The 17,469-nt window shown below is 46.0% G+C and overlaps 1 protein-coding gene across 3 annotated transcripts in view; it reads right to left on the bottom strand.

Annotated features, from left to right (window-relative positions):
• The window catches only part of babam2 (BRISC and BRCA1 A complex member 2), a 61,980-nt gene that overhangs the window by 43,453 nt on the left and 1,058 nt on the right, over positions 1-17,469 (bottom strand). For 2 of the 3 annotated variants that reach the window (XM_076978273.1, XM_076978272.1), the window contains exons 2-4: positions 17,264-17,419; positions 16,719-16,795; positions 11,072-11,166 (exon numbers count right to left, since the gene is read on the bottom strand). In XM_076978273.1, the coding sequence (XP_076834388.1) occupies positions 11,072-11,166; positions 16,719-16,795; positions 17,264-17,400 (309 nt within the window). In that variant the 5' untranslated portion in view covers positions 17,401-17,419. Of the gene's footprint in view, positions 1-11,071; positions 11,167-16,718; positions 16,796-17,263; positions 17,423-17,469 lie in introns of all 3 variants that reach the window. The other variant, XM_076978274.1, reaches the window with a different exon arrangement.

Below are 17,469 nucleotides of genomic sequence, written 5' to 3'. Positions count from 1 at the left end.
GCAGACAGGTGGTAAATACAATGTGACCAATCTAATAATGTTGTGATGCCTGAAACGTCTTCATCAGTGACTTGGTGAGCCAGATAAGGCCGATCCTCCCCTGCTGAGGGCCTACGAGGAGCAGCGGCAGCCCCAGAGGATATCCTGGCACAGAGGGGCAGCTTTCATTCCCCAACCCCGGGTGCTTCGCTCCAGACGCCAGGCGTTCGGCCACATCGGGCCAAAGCATTCCAACAATGTGCCGCAAAGGACAGGAAGCCCGAGCCAGCGAGACGAACGTGAGAAAGAGGAAAGAGACGCTCGTTTCCAGCCGCAGATAAGGCAGCTTCCAGCCCTGTGCCCATCTGCTCGGCACACAATGGTCTGATGTTTAGGACTCTGGAGCAATCAGAAGCAGGACGTGTGTGTACGAGCTTGCCAGAACAGGGTTGTTGATCTGATCACTGGCATTAAGGCCGAGGGGACGCGGGACGTGGGACGCTGTGGTCTGAGCGTGTCGGAGCTCGTCCCACTGAGGTCCCCGGGTTGCACGAGCGGGAAAACCTCGCGGAGCCACACGCTTACCCCGCTCCCGTGGGCATCCCACGAGCCGACCTCATTTGCATAGGTGATCTTAATTTGCATGAACCGCCCTGACGAGGGCAGTGAGCAGGTATGCAAATTCCGCAGCGGAGGGGCAAAACGCCAAACTGCCACCTTTGGAAAAAGTGCACCATCTTCCTGGCTGGCCTAATTCTACCGGCCAGTGCCCCTCCAGGGGAACATTACTCCCTGACGCATGAGATTCACAAGACCTCGCATTTAAATTTAAATTCAATCACTAAAAATAAACAAACAAAAACCAAAAACAATATTGACAGGCTCTTCAACAGCTCCAGTCAAATGACTAAATAGGCATTGGTTGATTGCTGATGAATAATCTTCGCCTGTCAAAAGTTGAAAAGAATAAGACAAACAAACGGATGAACCTATCCGTCGGCCGAGAACAAGCACAGGCCGTGTCTTAACACCACAGGACGTCCCCCGTCCACACGCCCTGCGGGGTCAAGGATGGACACGCAGAACACACGGTCCCCCTAACAGCTGATGGGGGAGTAGACCGCCAAGCTACACGGTAGAGGAGCTGATGTTACAACAGAACTGGTAGAAACATCACGTCTCTTGTACCATTCTGGGAAGCCCAAAACAGCAGGGCAGGAGTGAGTACATGTGTAGACACATCTGTGGAATCAGACGCAGCCCCCCTCCCCTACACACACACACACACACAAAAAGTTATTTTAATTGGATTAATCTATAAAAAAAACTTGCATGTAGATCGAGATTTGCTGACACAGAGCCTTAATTATTCCATTATTAGACAAATGGTAATTCAGAGGGAAGACAAGGTCTAATAATAAAATAGAGCAATTTCTATTCCGTATTCCTCGGTGGGGATTCCGACGAACCTCATCTCAACTACACACTAGCACTCAGATTTCACCCCACTCACACAGTTTAGGGCCTCACAAATCATGACTCGTACCTGTTACATCCCAACTGGGTAAGACCTGAGAGAGAAAGTGTTACCCTGTTGACATCGTGAGGGTTCCACGTGGGTGGAACGGTCATGAGAAAGTTCATGTTTCCACACAAGAGGAGTTGTTTCCTGGACAGTGTTTTACTTTACAAACTGCCATGACTTCATCGTTCATACTTGCTTTCTGCAATTACCAGGATTAACGTTTGGCAGATGATCATTGTAGAGAAATTACGCATGACCGAACACTGATTCTCGTGTTTACCAGCGCATAGCTGTGGTCAAAAACGCCACTACCGTACTACTTTACAAGTCATGCCGCATTTCGCCTGGAAGTTGCATTCTATTAAAGGGACCTTTACCAGAAATAGCTTGTTAGTCTTGTATTAAGTGCCTGCAAAAATGGTCCCTCGTTTTCTCTCCTACGTCTCCTGTGGAGAACCCAAGAAGCGTTGGCCACATCAAGAATCTGGAGTATTCAGTATCAATATACCAGATTAGTCCACAACCCCACCAATAAGAGGGACGATGTCTCAGTCCCAACCATCGACCAGGTGGTCTGGTGTTTGGTGCAGTCTGTGCAGACGCTACTGGCTGTGCCTGCTACCCACATGAAATCAGTCACCGCTCTATGAACCCGTGTGCTCGGTGTGCCTAAGTCAGAGGTCAAACCCATTATCACGTTGCTTTAATGAGACCGCAAAGTGTGGGGGCCTCCAGGAACAGGGGGTTCGGGGGGAGGGGCCAGTCGGCGGCAGGGCTGAAAATAGCCCTGATCGTGGCGTAATGGGACAGCCGTATCAGCTGACCCCTGCCTGTCTGGCTGGCCGTCCGGCCACCCATCTCTGTGGATCGATATTGGGGAGGAGAAAGAGGCCATTGTGTTCCAGAGGGCGGGGCCCGTGTGCCAGTACAGGAAACTGGGGTGAGGGCAGGACATTCGGGCCGGCGATGACATCATCCGCCTCGCCTGTTAACAGTTACCAGCAAGAATGGGATTCCCGCAAAACTGTGGGTAAGGAAAAGGGGAAAAAAAAGAAAAGAAAAGAAAACAAAGATGGCCATTGAAGAAGTGAGACAGACAGTGAAAGAGAAGGAAAAGGGAAAAGGGGAGAGAGAGAGAGAGAGAGAGAGAGAGAGAGAGAGAGAGAGAGAGAGAGAGAGAGAGAGAGAGAGAGAGAGAGAGAGAGAGAAAAGGATAAAGCAAGGAGGGGAAAGTGTGCCAAAATATACTGCCAGGAATGTAACCAAACAGCTCGGTGGTTGCTACAGCCTACAATGGTCAGAACATTGACCTTTAGCCCACAACAACAGTGACAGTGTGACAGTTGTGTTGAGGCTATAACTAAGAACAATAAAATAAAGACCTCCACAGGTATGGTGATGCAATATTTACAGTCTTTCTGAGTCACTCTGAAAGTCCTGTCTGCCTGGAAACTAATTCTTATTCTGGAGGGACAAAGCCATCTTTCACCATAGCAATATGTGAACACACACACACACACACACACACACACACACGCTCGCATAATGACACACACAGACAGAATGACACACAGACGGAACGGCACACAGACACACGCACATCTTTCTCATATTATTCCCAACAATGTACTATTTATAGTGTGTTGACAAGACTCCTGCTTGTTGAAAATAAAAGACAACAAAAGACCCATCAGGACTAGTTAATGTCATTACTCACAGACTCTCATGTGTCCTGTGGACTTAACGTGGCGCTCACAGCTGGATATAGTTTATTCATTTTAGTTTAATCTCGGTAATCTCTGTAAACTGAAAAGGTTTTGAAGAGCACTGAACATTAATCAAAAAGCGAAAACTTAAACAGAACTGGAAAGGTTGTCCTTCCCCTGGTAACACCGCTGTGGTTAGAAGTAAAACATGAAGCAATGGCCCCTTTCACTTGCGGCCTCGGCCACTGCTGGTGGTATGAGCTAAACTTGCCCCCAGCATCCGGCCCGTGCTGCCTTCCTGTGCTGAGCGCCCTGAGCGGTTCTGCGCCACCGTCTCTTCGGTGGTCACACCGGGTACTGCAGCGGTTCTCCCCAAAGAGAACGGATACTCGGGTTCGCCGCGTCCTCCCTGCGCCCAGATGGCCTTTCTCGAGCAGCGGCGGTGGACGGGTTCGGGCGTGAGAAACCGGGGAGGGCCGAGGCGGCGCACAGATGTGCCGTGGGCACGCCGGCCCCGGGCCAGGCCGCCGCTCCTGCGGGAACAAGCGGTGCTTTGTGCCGCTACTCACACAACCAGACGGGGCGGCCGGGCCTTCAGCACGCCGCCACGCTCGTCCTCCGCAAACAGCTGGTACGCCGTCAAAACACATCGACAACAAGCCCGTAAAATAAATACATAACGACTAGACACCAGTCGGGCTGGGATTCTGGCAGCGGGTGTGAAAGTGCGATAAGAGTTTAATGGCCTCGGTCCTCCAGATGAAATATACAGGTGAAATTAAATTCGTGTAAGGGCAAGACCTAAATAAAACCACAGTGATGGGGTGAAATGTAGTTAGCACTGTGTACATTTGGCTGTGTTTAAATTACGCAGAACTGAAGGAAAGAAATGCACTTGTTCCTCCAGCAGTTATTTGGCAAAGAGTCATTTATAAATTTGTGGTTTCGGCTGCAAAATTTAACATCAATATTACTTTTTCCCCAAATGAGTCTATTTGGACACTAGAAGCTGAAAAGACATAAAAGCCATACTTCAGACCTGTGGTATCTTATAACAATTTAATTCGTGTGGAATCTAATTTACTTTGACGAACCTATATAAACAGCTGCTGTCTAAAATTCAGAGAAAATGATGTAAGACACGATTTATGTTGGTTTCATCATTTCAGTGATTTGATCGACATTGAAAACCAGTTCCAATAAATCACAGGAGACTTTTAAAAATCACATTAAAATTAAAATCTGGAGGGGTTTAAATTAATCTGACACATTTTAATTCCAGTGTGGGCATGTGTTTGGTTTCTCTCCTGGAGAGTGCCAAATGGCAAATCAAAACTCAACTTAAGAGTCTTAAAAGAAGTCCACAGCATTCTCTTCTCATGACATGTCAAATCAAATGAATAATTCCTCAAAAAAAAAAACATTCCTAAAAGACCTGCCTAAACAGACCTCTCTCACTCACACACACACACACACACACACATACACACTACACTTCGAACTTGGCTAGATAACTAGCTGAAAGGGAGAACATGCTAACAACACATGAGCGTCAGACGAGCGTCCCAGTTTTCCGGGGGGGGGGGGGGGGGGGGGGGGGGGGGGGGGTGTCCATCTGCTGAAGGCCAGCGCTCCCTCCCTGAGCGGCCATCGGCCCTTCACCAAACAAAGGTCCAGGATCCCGCCCGCGCCCCGCAGTCCACGCTAGTGCCAATGGGTGACGGGCCCGCTGTGCTGGCAGGATGGGGAAACGGTGTGGGGGTGCGGGAGCCCGGCCCGGCCCAGCCCGCTGGTTTGGCGCTCGCTCTGGCCCACATTGTTCTGGCCTTTTATGGGACGCGAGGTGCTCCCTCTTTGCAAAGGAAGAGTGGAGAACTCACTGCCAAAGCACAGTGACTTAGACCCGCCTCTCCCACGGGGGCGGCTGTGAGTGGAGGGGGGGGGGGTTGGGGGGGGGGGGGGGGGGGGGGGGGGGGGTTGGGGATGGTTCTACTTTGTCTTTTTCCCCCTACACATATTAATGCAGACCATATTGAAATGGCCGAGCTGGCCAGGGTATATTACAATCCCCCTTTCACTCACTTTTACCAAGATGCTGGAATGGGACGCTACAACGAATTTCAGTGGATAATGTAAGTCTAATCCCCACCGTTGCTCCTAGCAGTCGCTGTTTCTTAGCACAAGTGACAGGCTGTAGGATTCCACAGGCAGAGGGGCCCCGCTCACGTCTGCCCACTCCGGGACGCGGAACCAACGGTGGGCTCCATCCATCTCCAGCTACACACCGCTGCCTTGTTACCGCACGTTAGACTGCCAAGACGACTCTCTGGAATCTTCCGCTGACATCGGGCCGGCCCCTCCTCGTTTGCCGTGCCGACTCCGTTTCAAAACAGTCCGCCGGTGACAGACGCTGGGGATTATTATAGACTTCAAGACGGAGAACGGGGCCCGATGTCACCTCCACTTCTCCGGCTGGCGGTGTTCAAACACCAGCCGAGCGCAGGGGTTTCCCAGCGCACTCCCGAGACTTCAGCCACAGAGCAGAGGGAGGCCGTCCGTCGTGATCGCCGGGCCACTTATCAAACTGGTTTCAAAGCCGGTTCCTCAACACGGCTGAATGCGCCGCAAGCCGACGGAGCCAGAATGGGTCGTCCTGGAAAACAGACTGAGGGCACGACACAGCAAAACAGAGGGGAACTCCCAAAGAGATGATTTAAGGTTTTAGTGGGTAATCATTAAGAGATACAGAGGTGTGTGTGTGTGTAACTAGAAAATGCTCCAAACCAGCTGTACTTTATAATTCCGATCTCACTTGTAAAGCAACATCACTCCTCACCAGCCCATTTCCTGCATAACGTCCAGGTATCACAAATGTGTACGACTGACAACCTCAGCAGAAGTAACCACAACCACACGGTCCCGTTAGTCCGTTATACAATGTGAAAAGAAGCGTCCTGGCGCTCGTCAACAACTACACGGCCTGTTTCTTTTCCTCTAGCTGTTCCCCCAAAACTTTCCTGCAGATCCCCGGTGGGTGTTTGGGGAAGCGCTGCTGTGCTCTCTGCCTCTCCGCGGTCAGGCCTCCATCCCTCCTGGCGGGGTCGGGGGGGGGGGGGGGGGTCGTAAAACCCAAACAAGGACGGTGGGGCTGCCAGGAGTGTGCCCCAGCAGCTCCAACCCTGTTCCCGTACACTAATGAGAGGCCCCTGCAGTGGGGGCTGATGGGAAACCAGGAGGTGGGGAAAGATCACGACCTGCAAGAGTGATGTCCTTTCACTGTGCGCCCGAATGAAATAAATACTAATTGAAAGCCTGAAGCAATTATTGTTTTAAATATTTAAAAAAAAGAAAAGAAAAATGCCCAAAAATAAAAGGCTCGGAGGAGTCTATGAAAGAATGTTGCTGTTATTATGGGATGCGTGCAGATGTAGGAAGTTTCAGTTTCAGTACTGCTGAAGTTCAGTTCTTAAGACCGCTACTTCCTGCAAAACAGGCACGAGAGGAACACGTCAAAGTCATGGTGTCATGTACGTTGACTCTATCTACACAATCCTACTGCTGCTCAGCACTCGATAGCTTAATAGCTAACAAAATAATAGATTAATAACAAATGATTTTGTTAAAGAAAATGCAGTGTGGTGCCCACAGTGAAAATGGACACATGGCAGCTCAGCACCGCGGCACATGTGGGAGACGGGGCACATGCCACGGATCATTAAGTTAAGCCTAAACAAGATATTAGAGCAGGAGGAGATATAGTGGCTGGCTAGACCTCGAACCGAGTTTAGTCAAAAACCCAGCAGTAAGACACGCTGTCTTTGATCTCGCCTCTCATGTTTCCATGGCTATAAAGACACATATTCCGACCAGAACTTCAACCAATGGTGAGTTCCCACAATAAACTGCTCTTTGTTTAGTGGCTATAAAAGCTCCAATTAAAATTAAAATGGAGCTCTTGGACTGCATCACTGCAGCAGTTTCACTGCCCTTCAACAATTAAACTGAAATCACTCACTGGAGAGCGTGCGTGAGCTGGAAGGCATTCCCTGCAGTTCGGTTTCAAAGGTCACTGCGTCTCCATTCCTGTATCGCCCCGTTTGCCTTTAGACATGCAACGCTCCGAGAACAGAGGGCCAAACCTCAGTAGCAAAGACAAGCTCGTCTGCTGAGAAATTAAGCATGAGCACATGATGAGATACTTGTGAAAGCCTTAATTCGTGAAAAAAAAAAAAACCAAAAGCGTAGAAACAGAGCCACGCATGCATACGTACAACCGCACAATGAAACATTTGCTGAGATTCATGAAATTATGTAACCAAGCATTGAACCTCGGGTGCTACCTTAAATGTTCACAGTGAGCTTGTTTCTAGATCAGCCAGCCACAAAATAAACATGGTTAACATGTAAATAATCTAGCCACAGCCAGAGAAGACTTTTGCAAATCCAAAAGACTTTTTAAAAGGCTTATTAAAAATATATTAGAATTTCCATGTGAAAAGTACTTCCAAAAGGTAATACTGCTTTACAATTGTATGGAATATTACGTAGTTTGTAGAAATGTATCAATATAATATTACTAGTAGCTGCTACTTCACCAACGCCTTTAAATGTTTCTAAGTGTGGAGAAGGAAGATGATGTCCTGCCATTAAAACACCATGACTGGTGATGTAAACACGGCACTTATGAAACACACACACCAACCATCATCTACAGTCTGCTTGTTTCCAGTCGAGCAATTCGAAACAAACAATTCGGTTTCACGGCATAGGAGGAGGAGCCTGGTCTGAACGTAGTGGACCACGTGACCTTCTTCATGATCACCACGTGGCCTTCTTCATGTTCACCACGTGGCCTTCTTCATGTTCACCACGTGCTTATCTGCGCATGGTCAATCCAACAGGCAGCAGAGGGCTGGGGTGGGCGAGCTGAGGCCTGTGGTCAACACACAGACGCTACACTGGAGGTCATGTGCAGGAAACGGAGGGTGATGCGGTGACCTTTCCCTTCCCTGACCACAACACACACGACGCGCTGCAGACCACAAGCACCGGTCCTGTGATGCCTCGCGCTTTCAACGGAGAGGCCGTCAAACAGAACCACGAACATGTTTCATATCTGGAAATAAATTAGGTTCAGAATGAACGGGTGTGGTAAGAGAGCCTTCTGTCTGCAGTTGATCTGCAGACATTCTGGTGTCGACATAAAGTGCATAATCTCTTGCATTCGAATATTTGTCTAAGAACATACAAGTAAAGAAGGATTTTCAAAGGAAATAAATTTTAGGAATACTTTGGAGACATTGTTCGAATGTTACTCAATAAAACAAGCACAAAAGGCAAACCGCCTCCCTTCAGAAAGTGATTGATCATGAAAATGGACCTCGTTGTTTTCACCCAGGGATGCGGTGGTGCTGGCTCCGGGTTTATTCCACGGACCGGGCCAGGGAAACGTGGAGGTTAGCGGCTAATAATACGCAGGGCAGACTGTGAGCAGGACAAACATTTTACCGAGACGTCAGGAATTCCACCGAGCGATGTGAGAGGGGCCCCCGTGATCGCTGCTTCAGGTGGAAAATGATCCTGGAGCTGCAGGATCCCAGCGCCACGCTGCACACGCTGGGTGAATCTGGGGGCAGATGTTCACCCAGCCATCTTCACAACAAAGACACTGCTGTCTCGTCTCACTTCCCCAGCTGGAGATAAGCTGATATAACAAATTCTAATGATTGTGGTGATATGCAGTAACACTAAATAAAAAAAAAAAAACACCCCAGCAAATCCCACAGAAGGATCACGAATTCTCTTCTCTGTAAAAGAATAATGCTGGCATATGGCTAATGGACACAGTAAGAGATACTGTTGGCTGCAGATACACCCCCCAATCCCACAAATATCTCTGATAGAAACAACTACTTTAACTAATCCAGATGAACACATTCATTTCTGGTTACTTTTGAAGAAAACCCTCGATCAGTTCACTGCTACTATAGCGCAACTGCTCCGAATATCATCTGGCAATGGAACGGAGATGTAAGTAAGGTGAGAAGTGCTGTGAGCAGCACCCAGAGTCCAGTGACCAGGACTGCCCACGGGCCGGAGGACGAACACGACGGGGAGGACGGAGGGGGAGAAAAATCTCCCCCCCCTAGTCTATAATAGATGCACGTAGCTGCACACACTGCAGCGGAGGGGCAAAGTAAACACACATGGCAGCTGCCAAACTCTGGCAGCACGGAGGTGTTTCCCCCTCTTCTTCCTGCTGGAGTCAGAAGACGGTGAGCAACAGTCGTCGTCTCCGAGGCACTGACACAACGGGGGGGATTTTTAAACCGCCATCGCAAAAATAGCGACGTAGCGACATGTGAACTCACCTAGCTCCTCGGACGGCCACGGGGGCCCTGCGGGGTGCACTTCCAGCCCGCGTTTGTGGAATTATTCCCTACACGATGCTGGTTGTGTCCGCCGTTGTCAGTCATATCGAATTTAATAACGTAAACACAGAAAGGGTTGCAAAGGGTTTGCAGTTTGCCTTCAGTTTTCAAAAATAACTAAAAAAAAAAATGAATCTTTGCAGCAGCAAAAAATAAAAATAAAAAAATTGTCTAATGTCAGTGGTGCAATTTTTCAAATGTTTCTCTGCACAATAAATAGCTTGGTGCAGGATGTATTTTTGAACACCAGAAGCTTATAAACATAATGAGATTTAATCTAATCTTCACTAAACTGTCCAGACGTTCCAAATGACAACCATTATTTTCCATCCTAATGTGGACTCCTCATTGACAGAAAAGGGCTGTGTATGCATAATGCCTCATTTCCCTCCGGTGTGTCACATTTTCCCTGAGCAAAACTTTTTTTTTTTTTTTTTTGGCTTAAGACATGATCTTGGAATAGTGCGCGGCTGTGAAATTTCCCAGGTGCACCTGAGACTAGCTGAGCGGGAGGCTCTTCTGTGGTTTGTCTGCAAATCTCGGATCATCACAAACGATCGCAAAACATGGAGGGTTGTGGGAAGACGAGCAGGACGGTGGCTTTGTAACCATGTTCGCAAAAAATGTAAATACGACAGTAAAATGTTTAATCGACAGGAAAAAAAAACAGGGCTAAAAACACCCCAGATTTCAACACAGTACCGCCGTGAAACTCGACATCAACCTTCCCATCAGTGCTCATGCCTGGACACAATGGGCTCTCAATGCATGATGGCAGTTCTTATGTAATTCACCAACTTGGTCTCAAAAACCAGGAGGGCCTCTGGGTCAGAGTTGCTGAGTCAGACGGTCATATCAACACCAGCCATCGGACTTAACGAGACACTTAAAAGGAAGTCAAAACAACTTGTGTCTCTGCTTCTTTGCTGCGTCAAAGGCATTAAATCACGGCAGAACCACTGTGCTGCTGTCTGAGACCGCTGGCCGTGACAGTGCGAGCCCAGCTAGTCTTCAAGGCTGCATTAACGAGCGTGTGTTTGCAGTTAACATCAAATTTAAATTTTTTTTTTAATTATTGTTTTAGTGCTTCTGTAGAATCATACACAATAACACCACCGGACAAGAGGCAGCTTGCTTAAACTTTGTAAGATTTAAAGTTAAATTAAGTTATTAGGATTTTCTCTCAGTCACTGTAAAATGTTTCAGGATTTCATCAGTGGATGTTTTAAGTAGGCCCAGCAAAATGAGCAAAAGCCCACCCAAAACCACCAGCCCTTCTCACAGAGACAATTCAATATATTAGATTGATGGTATTGCAGCCTTAGCTGCCCACACACTGTATGTGACCAGAATAAACGCTGTGCACTACAACATGAGTTGTGCGCTGGTCCATGCCACCATATGCTCTGGATGGACTGAGAAGGTCTTACCGGCAGTTCAGAAGGCTCAGGCACAAACTCTGCATCCTCTCCAAAAATGAAGTCAGGAGGCAGTCCAGGGTCTCTGGCGTTGAAGATGATGTCCCCTAGCAGAGCCAATCACAAACACGTGATGTCATTCGTACGTGAACCTGATTTAAGCTTAAAGACTAATATCTGAGAGCAACTGGACTAGAACATGTACCATGTTATTGTGTATCAGAACCAGAATACACTACCTGTGAATTACCAATGCTGACTTTTGTTAAGCGATTCAAAGCATGCACAAATACTGGAAACAAACATGCATGCCATCAACAGCTGACATCCTCAAAATCTAAGATTTGAATCCTAATAGTGAGACTTCAGTTTGTCAGTATTAGACAAGTATTCAGACTGCCTTTTAAATCACTGAAGCATGTTGTGTTGGAAGAAGATTGCAGACCAGTGGTAGTCTAGTAATAGCCAACAATGAAAACTGAGAACATGGAAAGAGAAGTAACAAATAACGCAGACTTGGCAAAGAGTTAGCAAGTATATTATAAAACGGAGGAAGCCCAGAAGTGACACCTGAGCACTCCCTCAGCAGCCGGGGCAGAGGAGGACATATGGTAATAAAACGCTGTCCGTAAGTGAAACATTCTGCGAGTCACGTGAGGGTTGGTGCTGAAGTATGCAGACGGCATTAAAGGCCATATCATGGTGGAGGAAGAAAGCCTTTAACCTTTGAACTGGCAAGGAAACCAGATTTAAAATACACATGGAGATTATGTTTCGATAGAAAAGCTTGCAGCTGTGCGACAACCACCCTCGTCAACATCTTCATCAAAAACAGGAGACTGGAGTTTGGCCTGCAGTTATCTAGACTCGTGATCAGATGGGAGGTAGGTCTAGAGGCAGGTATAGAGGTGAATATAGAGGTGGGTCTAAAGGTAGGTCAGAAGGCAGGCCTAGAGGTAGGTCTAGAGGCAGGTCTAGAGGTGGGTCTAGCTGCAGGTCTGGAGGTAGGTCTAGAGGTGGGTCTAGAGGTAGGTCTGGAGGCGGGTCTAGAGGTGGGTCTTACACATGTAAGGCGAGGAGGAAGGTGGAGGCAGGAGGACATTGAGCGGAGGAGTTACACTTTGTGATTAGTTCAGGAACAGAAAGAGGGTTCAGTGGGAGCGATACTTGTCAACAAGGGCTGAGAAACCTTGGCGAAGGTGTTCTGGGAGGAAAGTGGTAGAGAGATGGGAGGATTAACGCTAAATCATTCAGACTTTATCCTTGAAGAAGTGTGGAAGAGCCTGACGCTGTTCCACTGAGCGAGCAGCAGAAGATTCAGGTGTTGGGTGTGTGTGTGAGGTTGTAAAAAAGGTTTGGGGATCATCAACATCCTCATTGATGTTATAGGAATAACAAAAACATCCTGCCACGTTATGGACATCTCTGTAAATCGAGCATATGTTCAGTGAAGGCTACAGAGTGGATTGTATTTCTTACAACAGCACTTGAGATCTAAGTGAATGGTTTTCATCACACCAAGCTCCAAGGTAAACCACAGGATCAGCTGAATGCTCTTTAAACAGGACTCATTACCAAGTCTACTGGAAATGGTGCAGTTATTGTGGGCAAGGACTTGATCAGGAGAAGAGAGTCAATGAAAATGAGAGAACAGATCAACACCCTAGACGGGCCTCGTTTTTCTTACAGCAAATACTAGTACTGGTATTTCTACGGCCTCATAGCGGGGGTTTGGATTTGATTTTTAAAAAAGGGGGAAAAATTGAGACACCGAGTTTTTCCTAAAGTCATTGCAATTAGAACTCCAAGCACCATGTCTAATTTAAGTGTCATGTCTAAACCTAATGCAGATAATTTGATCTTTTTATAATTTGGTGATTCCACCAATGTTTGATAAAAACAAAAAACATGTTCTGCAAATACGAGGCAATTAAGCTGGGTCATGGAATAATGTCATTGCTAATCGTTTTCATGAACATTTATAGCATTAGAGCAGCATAAAATAACATGAGTCGGTCTTGATATTTCTGCTGTTTTTATCGCATCGTACAGTCTTAATTTTGATTACTAATTTGTGGTGAATGGTCTGTCTCTACCTAATTTGTGGTGAATGGTCCGTCTCTACCTAATTTGCTGTGGTTTAGTAGAGTAGCGGCACACATCACTGTCATTTAATAATGTTGCTCACATATTTTTCCATGTCAGACCTGCATCTCACCCACAAGCACCTTGGTCTCCTCTGCCGGAACGCTCTCTTGGCATTGCCACAAGTGAGCCATTTATATGTTTAGCCATTGCACTTAGCACAGCTGTTTAAATGTATGGGATGAGTAATATGATTGGCTGAGAAGATATCCATTTACCACCACACTTCCTGTTGACATTCCACTTCACCCAACCCTTCTGCACGTGAGACGAATGTGTGCGCCTGCATGAAGGCTGCATGGGGCCGTCTGGAGACACCCTCACGTCTTTGTGACATGTAGCGGTGCCTTGTGCAGACTGCTGTGCACTGCATTGGAAAACAGGACTCGATACAAGAACTCAGGCACACTGAGGCTACTGCAAAGACTTCACTGAGCTTATAAGCTCACGTCAGCCAGAGAACCTGAGGTCAGAGACCCAGGTACAAGATGAAAGTACCTAAATGTAATGACTGTGAGTAGAAAATAGGATCGTCTGTTTATTTTATTTGGGCCACCTATTATTTCATTCTTATAACCTTTTCATTATGAATGTGCTACAAACAGGGATATATAAAATTGTATAACAGCACTTACAGTACATGATAGGACATTATAGGCTTATAAATACTTATGTGTTTATAATATCCTTATATGTTTATAAAATCCAACACATTTCTCTGCTGTACTTCCACTCACCACTTTCAAAACAGCTAAATCAAATTTGAGCTTCAAACTCAAATTAAATTCATGGAAAATCTAACTTTATGCCTCCCTACAAGCACATGGCAGTCAAAACACTACCAAGTAATGGAAAATCACAAGGATATTGTTATGATACAAACATCTGTGGCTTATAATCTAGTTTAGTCAAGCTCAGGCCCTGACTGAACTATTTGGCAAACAGGACAGGTAATGCCTGCTAATTGCCATATTTACGGACATCGTGTTCTTGAAGCCCCATTGTTGCTGTGCTTATTGTCTTGGACTTGGTATTGTCCACAGGCAAAACAATGACAAGCAAATTAACCATGAAGCTGCAGTTTTACCACATATGGAGAGAGAAAGTTATCCAATGTATGTTTGTCACAAATCCATCACATCGTTTTGAGAGAAAAAGAAAAGAGAGAAAAGTGGCCTGAAAACGCCACTGGCCCTCTCAAACATCTGTGTTAGTGTGTGTTTGCGTGTGTAAGCACTCGGAGACTCAGGCGAAGTGGGTGCTGGAGAAACATCGCAAAGCCAGTAGCGCTGGGTGCCGCGCCAAGCACCACTCGCTCGCGCGCAAGCAGCCGGGGGCTCGCGCGGCCCAAAGCAAACAGGCCAATTTCCTCCGAGGGGAAGAAAGTGAGCGGCACTAAACACAGCACCCGTCATGCGAACACGCATCCACCGCAGCTTACACAGCCTTCGACCTCCTATCGCAGGTCAGGACAGCCGCAGCACGTTCGGGTAGCATTTAAAATACAATTAATGGCATTTATTAATGCTTATATAAGAAGCAATATTTAGAAAAGCTATAATATATCGATTTTAGATATAAAACCCAGTAGACACCATCAATTAAATAAATATCCATGAATTAGACAGCAAATTTATGGGAAAGACACTGGAAGAAAAAAAAAACAGTTGAGTTCAGTATTAGTGTTATGTGGGTAATGTTCAAGCATGTCAACAACCTTGGAAATGCTGCGAGTGATGAAATAGGCTTGAGTCATCTAGGAGTTGTCAACCACTGCTCGTTGTGAAATCAAAACCAGGAAACCATTACCACATTGATTTCAGTTGCTTACTGGTGACCATAAAAAGCATTTAAGACAATACAGATGATTTAAAAAAGACTCAGCTCACTGTCACCACAAAAAAAAACAGGAATGTTTCAAATGGTCCAAATTTCCAACACATGACTGTGTCACTAATGCAAAAAAAAGGACATTTAAAAGCACCAATGAAATTCATTAGGAGTCTCTTTCATCCTCACCACGTAGGAATTAGCAGCGGGACCAGGCAAAGCTGTAGGCCATGAATGTGCGTCTAAAAAGACGAACGCTAAGCTATTCGGTCTGAGCTCTGCTCACAATAATTTGCTAACACTAAGCAACGCTAGTAGTGACATGTCCTGGAGCTGGTGAAATTGCAATGGCTTTTGCTCATTTCAGATCTACCTACAGACCTCTGCATCAGACCCCTGCAGAGTTCTATGAACAAGTCAGCCTCAAAAGTGCACATGCCTGCTAGAAGAACTCCGCTGCTTGAGTGCCTCATGACTCACACCTATTACCGGAACACTCAATTAAGATCGCTGCTGAGTTATAATTACTATCAAACCCCATTTGGAAACATTAAATAGCTTTTCGCTGAATTGTGGTACTTGGAAGCATCACAGACAAACCCTCTCGCATATTCTCAAAGGCATATTTTTAAATCAAAGGAAAACGTGCTTATTGCACTTAAGTTAGTGACACGAGTAAAGCCAACATAATAGACGGTCTTTGGCAAGCGTTTGGAACACCGTGGTGTGGTTCCTCGCACAGCGGTGCTAAAATGACGGGAGGTGGAGGCCACGTGTGGGCTGCGGCTGGGGAGTCTGGCTGCGGCTGGGTGGAGAGGGATGGTGCAATGGTGAAGGAGCACAGTCAGAGCACGGACCACGGGAGACTCGTCCAGACACACACCTCTCAATACAAGATTTTGAATCATAAAACTGGAACAACAGCAGGTTTCATCAGAAAAGGCTTTTAGAGCCGTTTTTAAGTTGCAGTGTCAAATTCACGCAGCGTGTTGTGTCAAATAAAGCTGTGCAGGAACATTTCTAAATCGCCTTACAATAAAAAATGCTTTAGCTTAGTATAAAACAGGTTACAAGAATGGGAAGGTGGTATATGTAATAGTAGTGAACTTACGTGATTATTCACAGACCACACCCTACACACTGTCAAACATCACACAACACATTTAAATTCTCTTGTCACTTACAGAACGAATAAGCCATGGCTAACTGGACATATTTTGAACTACTGCAATGAACAAGCTTGTGCTAATGGATACAAATGAAAAAATACAATAAAGTTAACCAAACATTCAATATTATGAGTAAATTATCCAATAACCTCCTGCTGATATTTGGCAGGTTCCATGAAATTACTCTCTCATTACTATCAAAAACAGCTGGTACTGACAATTCTCAACATTCATTTCCAAAGGTTAAATGCAGCACATGTCATTTCAGCAATTATAAAATCTTGGCATTTTGCTTTATTTTGGGGGAATCTAGGATAAAGGCACATGCAGTTTTAAGATAGTGGATGACCTAATGACAGCTTATAACTTATTTCAGAGCTACATCTATATATTACAGGAACTACAGTTCGTAAACCTTCCAGTTCTACAAGCTCATATTTATACACTGGTTTTGCACACTTTGCTCAGTTAAGATCTCATTATTGCAGTGCGTTCGGTAGATATCTACAACTTACATTTAAGTGTCTCTCCAGCGTAGGGGATGTGCAGTTTAAATCTGTCACAACAGGGTCCAGGTGTCAGAGATGTGCATCTGGAAAACACAGATAGAACTGCAGAAATTGTTTTGACCACTATTACCTAATTTATACACTCACAGCCTTCCCTATTAGAACACTGAACATCTACCTTGTGTTCACACATAATGATCAGTTAACCACCCCAGTGTATAATTAGTGTATTACCCGTTGGCATGCAAAGTTAGAGAGCAACCTACTGCCCTATTCTACCTCACTGTAGATGCACTGTTGTCTCTATTAGTAATAGACTAATAATAATAATAATAATAATAATAATAATAACTAATAAAGAGGTTGTTGAGTGTACCGGGTCCATTCAGCCATTCTGTTCTGTGAGAGTGTGTTAAACAGGTACAGAACACTTGATGGCGAGAGCACTGATCAGTTTTCATATCTGCCACACACTCTACTATTTTCGAGCCCTGTATATTTCGATGCTTACTTCAGCTCGTGTGTTTCATACATCAATGTGGCACACTCACCCACTCTTCAGGTCAGTGATTCGCAAACAATTAGTCGAGTCTAAACCAACTCGACCATTTCGCACAACGCTGCACAGCAAAGGACGCAGCTCAGGGGAGATCCGGCTCAGCGCCACCTCGGGAGAGAGACTGTTCATCGTGTGCTGTGGGATGACTCTGCTGGGCAAGGTGGCACAACATTAAAGTCTGAATTTATTCCGGATCAC

This window comes from Brachyhypopomus gauderio, chromosome 17 (assembly GCF_052324685.1).
Source record: "Brachyhypopomus gauderio isolate BG-103 chromosome 17, BGAUD_0.2, whole genome shotgun sequence".
NCBI lineage: Eukaryota > Metazoa > Chordata > Actinopteri > Gymnotiformes > Hypopomidae > Brachyhypopomus > Brachyhypopomus gauderio.
Note: the sequence above shows the minus strand (reverse complement) of the source record. Positions and strands in the feature narration are given on the sequence as shown.